Genomic DNA, 10360 nt, shown 5'->3' with positions numbered 1-10360 from the left:
GATTTGGGTTGTTATCAAACATGCCCGAGATATTATGCCCGTAAACATTATCAACATGTTTGGTGAAGATCAGATGAAAACTGTTCGTCTTAGAGAGCGGACATGCTTTGGACGCCGACCGACCGCCCGCCTGCCGCCCGTCACGGGTAATCACATAATAAGCCCCGCTGTTTCAGAGACGGGCGTATAAAAATGTGGTGTGTATGAATTGAACCAGAACCACGGTTTACCTTTGCATGATCGTGAGAGGTGATCGTGTATCTCGCCGTACAAAAAACACAGATTTATACAAATGATATAAAAGATAGGAAAACCGGAATGAATGGCATACTGTCAAATCACGGGTCAAGTTTCCGAAATGAATAAATAAGTGCCTTTTAAGGCATATATCTCATTACATGTGTTTAAGACATAACTTTTGTAAAGATGCCTGTGGATGAAAAAAGCCAATGTGAAAGCGATCGGTCAGGAATTGAAATCCATAGCTCGAAAGAGACGACCAGGGCCGTAGTACTACCCTTATGAACTGTGCGTTGAAAATGTGCTAATGTCGCAAGTGGTCATGTCATTCGTAGAAAAAGATAAAGTATTATTTATGTACTTAATAGTCGAAAAAACTTCTAAGTTCCAAGATATTTCGAATGTTTTTTGCATTTTTAATTTTGCCACATTTTGCCAAAGAGGAGGTAATTTAGTTTTCAAACTTTGAAATATATACACGATTAATTTGTTGTTTTTTTTCTGTTTGGTTGAACGCTGCGAACGCCGCACCAACACAATTTTATGTCATTTTAGCGACTGTCTTATAAAACGGTTTTTGTGGAAACTGTCTAAATAATCAGACTAGGAAACAGATATAGTATATAATTCAATTAAAATACGAATTTGCAAATGTCTTGGAAAATGTATGCAATTCATCGGCATATCCTGTTGTCCTATGGTTTTTAGAGCAACTGTCTGTATTTCTTGAAATCAGTCGCACATTTCAAGTATGTAAATACTATCACCTCTTGTATGGCGTGTTAGAATTAGGCAATTTCTTTTGTTGTCGTAGTAGAGCGATCCATGATTCGTTAGCCCCATTTCTTGCGTCGTTAGCAGCTCTCCTTGATATTTTCCATCACCACTAAACATCACAATATTGCGGGAACTATATCCAGACAGAAACACGGTGCCATCACTAGATACACACACACCTTGGGAGAAGCTCAGCCTTCCATCCCGCAGTTCACTTTTCGCTGTTCCATCTCTTCCTAAACACACAGCCCCATCACTTCCATCTGCTTAAATAACATTCTCTCCACTGGCAGCAATATGCTGAGGAGAAGATTTAAATATTCTCTGACCATTTACGTTATTGCTGATAGATTTCAGAAGTGTACCTGATCTATTGTACACGTTGATACCACTCCCGGTAGATACCCACAAATCTCCAGCAATATACGCCATTCCCCAGTAACCTCCACCTTCTATCGATATATCTCTCAGTATAGCTAACGAACTATCAACCGATATAAACTGAACTTTGTTGTTGTTCATTTTCACAGCAACTTCGTTCTCGGTGGTACAGCAGATGTCCCTAGGATTGCTATTTAGATCACAATGACACTGTACTTTATAATTCACGTCAAGCCATTTTACTTTTTTGTTGTAGTGGTCGGTGAGTATGATAGTACCGTCATGAAGCTGGCATGTATCAGAAATATAACATCTCTCAACATCATTTTGCATTCTGACATGAATCTCTTTCTTTGATTTCAATGTGTATCGTTTTGGAGTAGGCAGCTTCTGATGTTTATTCATTGTCTCCAACCGTCCTAAATCTGTAGCAGTCATTATAACGGTTTTCAAATCTGCATTTTCAATAAAACGAGCAACCCTAGTACCCTGTGACTCACTTTCATCAAACACTTTCTTAGCATCTTTTACAGTCCTTTGTATCAATTTCATTTGAACAAACTGTTGTCTAGCATCCATATTGCTTACACTTTGCAATATACTTGTTGACTTGTCGACTGCTGTTATTGTATTTGCCGTCAAGTTGATTTCCGATTCCATTTCCCTATTTATTTCAGAGTACCTTTTGTTCAAACTTTCAACTGCTTCTCTTTTTTATTTCCCGATATGTTCTAGTATATTTCTTTCGATATCCTGAATATTCCGTAGTATTTCATTTCTTTGCTCTCCAAAGGAATCGACATTTTTTTGTTTCTTCTTGTTTGCAGCTATTAACTGATCGCGAACAGCTTTAGTTTCATCTTGTAAACCTTGTATTTCATTTTGTTGGACAAAAGGTGTCGTTACGTCTTCTATGTTTTTAACACTCTCACAAGCCCTGGAAAATGGATACATAAGAAATATAGTAACATATAGCCGTTGCAATGGCACTGGTTGTTCTGTAAATGAATAAGACTGTTCAGCAATCAATAATTATAAAAATAGAAAATAAGTGTTGCCCTCTACTATTCCATGTCTTAAATCGTTTTACTTGCTTTCCAATGTTTGATATAACAAACATGATATTTCTATTTAAATTAATTTGAAAATGGAAAAATGTACAATGAAATTTGTCATTCTGTTAAAGGAAAATAACCTTGGTAAAACTAAAAGCAAAACTGGCAGTATTTCAGACTAAGGCATTTTTGACATTTGACCGCTTGATAAGTCCGCGTCTCCATTTCTATTGCATTTTTTTTTTATCATTTCAGGAAGTGTTTCCATCAATTCGATTATTTTTGTTTATGATACAAAATAAAACTGAAGTCAGGGCATTAGCGAATTAGAAGAGATTTAGCTGTACCGTATATCATACTTCAAAATTCTTAATTCGTCTTATTTCAACTTCTAACTTGTTTGTACGTGCCATATTTCGTCCACGTAGACAGCAAGAATTAAGGAATCACTCCCGGCTTTAATAGTAACAGCATCCTTTGTGCTTTGTGTTCTTAAACGTGCGTTGAAAGCATATTTTTACACATTACATATTCTAATTTCCATCGGCTGTCTGTAACTTATAGTTTCCTAAAGAACATTGTCAATGCTAAATAAAAATCAAAAGAAAAGTGAGCATTATGTTTGATGCAAGAAAAATGTTATTAATAGATTAAAAACAAACATGTATAAAATCAGTTCAAAAATTGAAATCCCAAATTGTAGTGGTATATAACTTCTATAGCGCAATAATGCTACCTAAATTTCAAGCGAAGATCCGGCATGTGATTTCAGCAAAATTGCAAAATAATTCAGAAAAATGCCCCACAGCGGAAAAACACTGAGAACTATCTGACTCCATAATTATGCGACTACCACATTTTATACGCGAATGAGAAAGGGAACGAGGAAAGGGAGAAAGATTAGCACTGTTTATATATGGACTACCTGTGATAGACCTGCGGAGGCTTACATTTGATTTTGTAGGGATCAGCTTTAGTAAGAGGTTAATATAATGCTCGTTTGTACCTTCCGGTCATTAGAGCGGACGCAGTGGTCCAGTTGTAACAATGTTTGACTACGGAACCAGGGGTCATGAGTTCAAACCCCCGCTCCTCCAACTAAAATTACTAACATTGTACTAAGAGTCCCTTGTATGTATGCTTTACACCTGGCACGCTAAAGAACTAGGAAAGTTTCTGGTATTGGAGCGTCTTCTGTATCTTGCACTATCCTCCCATTAACATTACTAACAGTCTTCTGGTATGCGTTACCGGAAACGACTATAAATATACATATATACAAACAAACTTCCGGTCATTATCAAACTAATGCAGTGTGCCATTATGGTAGTCCTTAATGACCTTTTTATTATATAGCCACGCTTCATTTTCATATTTCATATTTTCATCATATTGTGCCATCATTCATGCAATCGATGTTTAAAACTCTATCACAATGCTCATACGATATATCTATATTGCTGTAGACCGCGGAGATGTTTCGGTTCCCCGAGGCCAAATAGCCCTTTGTTTCTTTTTATAACTAAGTATATTATAAATATTAATAAAATAGTACACAAAGGATTAATAATTTGTCAAATTTTTCACCAAGAATTCACAGTAAACTGTTGCTTTTTTTTAATACATAATACAACCTTCAGATATTTCAACCGGCTAACATGTCTAGTGGGTATAACGTCACACCTGCACAATTATTGGTCATATTGCGACTTTCCATCTTTTCAGTGTGGCGGAACACCCCTTGTGCCCCAAGACTTCTGGGCATTATTTCAGTCACGGATGGGCACCTGGGTAGAACCACCTATCTTCCGTAAGCAAGTTTCCTAAATGAAAGAATTCTACAGCTCTGACAAGGGAGGTTTCGAACCCACAGTGGTGAGGGGCAAAGTGATTCAAATTCTGTGACCTTAACCATACGGCTGCGTTAATAATACATGTATAAGGTAGTGATGTGCCGAGGATCTGCATCACACATACAATTAAAATAGGGTCCCATATAACAGAACTTAACCGACTTTCACCTTGGAGACAGCATGAAATATATTCAAATCTCACTCTCGACTTTACAACACACAGGCAACTTACTGTACATATTGAAATAAAAATACTGCCCTGAGATATCTCTTACTGTCTGGTAAAGATGTATCGTCAACATTGTATTGCATTAGAACAAAATATCGTGAAATCTAATCTTTATCAATACTTACTGTAAATATATAGACGAATTCTTCCGAATTTTCTATTAAAATCAAGTGATATCAAACAAGTTAGAAGTGAGAAGTCCCTCCCAGACTTTTAACCGGTATGCTTTTCTGTTTAAATAATTTTTGGAAAACTGGTGCTTATTTGGAGGCGTGTCCATTTAAGAGGATAATGTGATCGAGACTTGGGTGAAGTAAAATTCTTTAAAATAATGGTCGCAATACTGCCATAAATCAAAATTTTGACAGATATATGAAAAATCGTATGCCAGAGCAGAGTTAAATTAATAAGTGTATTTGCTTCTAAGACTATAAGTGCAGATAATTACTTATTAAGGATATTTCCCGTATGGAAAAATAAGGTGGAATCCGCCCTAATACTAGGCGTATTAAGGGCGTATTTCTGCTAAAAATGGACATTTATAGGCGAACTATAGGCGAACAAACATCTCTTCTGATTTAACCAAATCAATATCTGTTAATTACTAACATTTCCGAAGTATAATACATTTCCATAGCATTTACAAGGTAACAAACAATTCAAATAAAATTTCAAGACTAAGTGTGTATTTAGTTGTTATTATTTTAGTGACATAATTATTTCCATAATTACATCACATCATCACAATATTGTGGAATTGGCACCAAACTGAAATGATAATTTCAATTTCAGTTGCAAGTTCATAGCAATAATCGGTAAATGTTCATAAAATGTCCATTCTATTTTAGTGAAGGTTACTTTTCTTAATTTTTTCAAGAAATGTTCATGACAGCCAGTATTTTTTTTTAAGATGTGCACCAATTTTCTTCAATACTTTTGCCACTGAGCCACAGCTAATATATTTGTAAAATTTAAGTTTTCTTATATTAATCAATAAATTGTATTTGCGGCAAAGCTGATGAATCTAGTAAAATGTGAAATTAGTTTCGTGCTCAAGATAAATACGAAGCGTATGTTTTTTACGCTTTACATAAGGCGGATTTTATTTTTATTCTGCTTTAACATTTTTACGCCAATTTTGACTAACAAGCAATTTTTGAATATTTCGAGCCCTATTCTCCACTAAGGTCTCCCTATGGCTGATATTCGCTTAATAGCAACATTAGATGGAAATCGCCTTATTTTTCAGGGCGGTTTCCGCCTGAAGTATGGGTGTACCTTTTCGTACAGGTTAGCACATAACGTTAAATTATTTGTTGCGTCATGAAAAGAACTGCTTCAATAGTAAAAATGCAGTAAAACAAACCTGTGCTCCGTGGCTATACACTTTAGACAATAGACCATGTCGTGTGTTCCGCAGTACATCTCAATGTCTCGATCCGGATGGTACCGACATTTCGTTACTATGGCAGATACTGATGCGATTTTGGCATCATCTGTATCCAAAAGCTTGTGTGATTTCAAAGCTGCTATCCTTCTATGATATCTAGCACACGCTGTACAAAGATATTGATTGCATTCTACGCAAAATTTGACAGCTTCTTCTCTGATATTATCTTCCCTGCATGGCGCACACACAATTTCGAAATCAGCATCTGAGCCGTCTCTGATTGATGTAAAGCCACGTCCTTCAGCCATTTTGTAAAATTCTGTAAATATAAAAGAAAGTGAAAGGCGAAGTTTTGTGGGAAATAGTGTGTTGAGACTGAGCAGTTATCCCTCCTGGCATTATAGGTCTAAACACGTCTACTAGTTAGTACGGGATAGCTTACTCCGGAATGATTCGAGTTATCTTCACTTATTGGAAGTAAAATAACATTATATTGTCAAAACTAAGTTAAATAGTGAAATATAAGATGTGAAGTGTGAACTAAAATGTTTGAAATGTGAAGTCCCTACCGGTACTTCGTAGTAATACAATATTTACCATCGCGTACAACTTGTACAGTTCGTTTAATTGGGTCAACCATGTTGTTGTACTTATAAAATAGACTTGCCCGGTTTATAGGTTGGTCAGGGCTACGGATATGTATTGTATTTTGCCATCGAAATATTTCTATAAAATGCTTCTTCCCCTTCCGTTTGGATCCGTCCGTGTTTATACAAACACGTTTGCTTATTTTTTGGACTGTATATCAGAAGGTCATAATAAACAGCTAAACTAGTACCCATTTTATCACTCCATAATCTTTATGCGATTTAAAAATCGCAAAAGCTTGTTAAATTCTCCGTGTGTAAAGTAATAAACAGTTTAACAAAGTTTAGATAAATCTATAAGAAGATAAATCTGATGTAAATGTCACCAGTGTACTATTAATCAAAAGTAAACAAAAGAAAAACTGCCTAGTATTTGCTCTCTTTTTCAATCCACTGTCGCGGAACATAATCAAAGGTTAAACAATTAAGAAAAACCTTAGACCTGTCTAAACTTGTGCAGATGCGTATCTAGGATTTCGGGGTGTGAGCGGGGAGTGAGGTTTCTAGCGGGGCTGGGGGAAATATTTGGCAAATTTAACACAGATAGTGCTATGACATAGTCGGAGCATGAATATACGACACAATGTAAACATTTTCAACAAAAAAAAGCAATAAGACAAAGTTGACAACTTTTTAAATTTGACTCTCTGCCCGGTCTTCACTTTTTCTCCACCACGTCGGTGATAAATATTACTGATATAGATCTACATGTAAAATGTGTGGGAGCCGAAATTTGGCTAACATGTCTGATCACAGGAGCCTGAAATTCTATCAAAAAGCAACGAAAAGGCTGTATATGAAAAAAGACCCCCCCCCCTTCTATATAAAAATACTAAAGGAATGCAACGCATTTTCACCCCACCCACCACAGAAAACAAAAACATTTCAAAGTAAGCAGTGCGATTGTACTCGGGTGGTGTAATTATCTAAAGGCAACTAAAATATATGCGAAACTGTGCTTACTGGTTGCTTTATCGTATTAACTAACACGAAATCAACGATTTCAACAACATTTTCTTCGTCGTCCAAACCATTGCGTGACGTCACACCTTCATGTATATTTCTGCACCGGAGAGAATAAAAAATAGTTTCAAGAATCAGGTAAAAAATATCTGTATATGTCATGTTTTATTTCTAATATTTCTTTCAATAAATATTACATCTTTGAAGTTCTTTAACAATTAAATAAATAAAAAGATTGGGCAAATCATGTTGGAAAAACCCAAGATAGGAACTAACTCTAGCATTCACAAAAGAGGGGAAGTAACTCAACCATTGACGGAAGCAGCGCATAACAGAAAAAAAGAATATAATGGATGCATAGCTACGCTTGGTGATACGGAATGAGTTTTCTGATATCAAATATTCATTGTGTTGTAAATGACATATGACATTGTTTACACGATGCTGTTCTGTTCTGTTCTAAATTGTGTACGGATCGGACCGGATACTGGCATATACACAAAAGCATTATTAACTCCGGTGCAGAAAAAACCTGAAGGTGTGACGTCACGCAATGGTTTGGACGATGAAGGAAATGTTGTTGAAATCGTTGATTTCGTGTTTGTTAATACGATAAAGATACCAGTAAGCACAGTTTCGCATATATTTTAGTTGCCTTTAGATAATTACACCACCCGAGTACAATAGCACTGCTTACTTTGAAATGTTCTTGTTTTCTCGTGGTGGGTGGGGTGTGAATGCGTTGCATTCCTTTAGTTTTTTTATATAGAAGGGGGGTCTTTTTTCATATACAGCCTTTTCGTGGCTTTTTGATAGAATTTCAGGCTCCTGTGGTCTGATCTATCAAAAATGTATGCTCGCCGAATTTGACGGTTGGATGTAATATTAATTTACAGTTAAAATAAATATTTTGCAGGTGTAACTAAATAATCAAAATGATTAATAAATGCCGAAACAAAAACTTACCTGATGTCTTTACAGTTACAATTAATAATGAATTAAAATTTATTTCTAGTTTCGTTTTCGTAAATAGTACACAGTTTAATCCAACTAGTTTACAACCCGTTTACAACCCGTTTTTATCCGTCCACCGCCTTTGTATATGCACGTAAGGTAATAGATACCGACCGAATTGGAGATGTGCATCGCCATACTAACCTGAGCAATGCGTGAATACCGAGCCGCGAAGCAAGGGCTTAGTTTAGTATTGCGATGCATGCCGACAGTAAGGCTCGGTATCTGATTTACCGCAAAGTCGAGTGCACAACACATGTATATCATACAGATGGGCCGTTGGAGATTGTGGCATGCAGGCATAAAACAGGTTTGAATTTTATCATTTGCAACAATCAGTTTGATAAATAGTAACATAATCAGTTGTAATTGCTACAATGTTTACCGATGTTGTACACTTTTGTTACCTAGCTGTAGAGCGCCCAAACAAAGCAAACCAACCAAACAAGGATGATAAAACAAACAAATAAAGGAACACAGTAGGGCACCGTCAAGAGTCGACCAGTGGCAAAATAACAGTTAGGAGCCCAAACCGGTGTCTGGTGGGCACCTTACCTTACTCATGGTAAAAAGGAGAGGGGGTGTAATAGTGGGAGCCTGGAGAGTTAAGGAAAATAACACCACCAAAACGTAAGACAATATACATAGCAAATAATATGAAATGGAAAAAAGAAAGTTGAAAATAGGGGTACCGCCTTTGAACGGTCAGTGACATAAACTATAGAAAGGAAACTTGAGTTTTAAACACATTTAGGGCATGCCGAACTCGCTTTTTGTTTGGTTACATTTTATGTTTCTGAAGGATCTCGTTACAGTACCAGATGCTATAAAACTTTATCTTGAAGTAAATTCACATTATTTGATCTCAAGGACCTTAATCAATGAGGTATCTGGCTGTAAACCAAACACTTCCACCTAGCTCCTCTCAATATATTTTGCAAATTATATTTATAGAGAAACAGTTCCTTTGATATTTACTGATGTATGATCTACGATCCCCAACAGGATGATTCTTTGCTCATTTGTACAGAAAAGAAAAACAGTTTGTAAAACTTTAACCAAAACTACGAATATCTGAAAAAAGACAAATATCTACTGATAGTAACAACACCATTGACAAAGCGTTAAAGTTTTGCAGACTTCAAGATATGTCTGTAAATAACTATGGATGTAATTCTAAAGTAGCTAAAATTATTTATCTATTCCTGTCAATCAGTTCACCTGTGATATTATATTTTTAACGAGAGGTTAGTATTAATCAGTTTATAACAGATCTGATCTGTTATAAAACTTGATTTATTAAATCCATTTTTTACCAGATACACGTTAGTGGTGTTTTGCTTTTCAGTTTTTTAAGATCATTGTGTTTTCTTTATGGTAGTTTTAGGCCATTTAAAAGCAAACATTAATGCCATCTTCTCGGTTTTTACACGTTGTGTTTATTACCTTAACTTATTTATAATTATGTGTTATGTGTAAATTGATATTGTAATAATTTGGATAGTCTCTGTTAAAGTTCAAACTAGAACGGTCGTGTACTAATGTTTTTTATGTATTGAAATGTAATTTTATACCTGATACTGTACATGAATGAGATGTAAATGAAGATATATATGTAAAACGTGTTTGAAGATGAATATATGACGATTGCTGACTTGAAAACAGAATTAATATATTAAAAGGAAGCAGCCTATTTAACCTGTGACCTATTGCTTAAATATAATTTTGTAATACTGATACAAACTTAAATCTATAATCCCCACTAGTTGTTATTTGCTTAAGTTGCAAATAAAAAATGAAATCAAAACTAA

At 35.5% G+C, this 10360-nt stretch overlaps 1 protein-coding gene across 1 annotated transcript; it reads right to left on the bottom strand.

The window, feature by feature from the left end:
• Positions 1-330: 330 nt before the first annotated feature.
• On the bottom strand, positions 331-6199 carry LOC128546207 (uncharacterized). The gene is made up of 2 exons (XM_053534449.1): positions 5902-6199; positions 331-2335 (listed from the first exon to the last, which is right to left on the bottom strand). The coding sequence occupies exon 2, from the start codon at positions 2056-2058 to the stop codon at positions 1285-1287; it is 774 nt and encodes a 257-aa protein (XP_053390424.1). The 5' UTR covers positions 2059-2335; positions 5902-6199; the 3' UTR covers positions 331-1284.
• Positions 6200-10360: the final 4161 nt, after the last annotated feature.

This window comes from Mercenaria mercenaria, unplaced genomic scaffold (assembly GCF_021730395.1).
Source record: "Mercenaria mercenaria strain notata unplaced genomic scaffold, MADL_Memer_1 contig_3702, whole genome shotgun sequence".
Classification (NCBI taxonomy): domain Eukaryota; kingdom Metazoa; phylum Mollusca; class Bivalvia; order Venerida; family Veneridae; genus Mercenaria; species Mercenaria mercenaria.
This window is presented reverse-complemented; position numbering and strand designations above follow the sequence as displayed.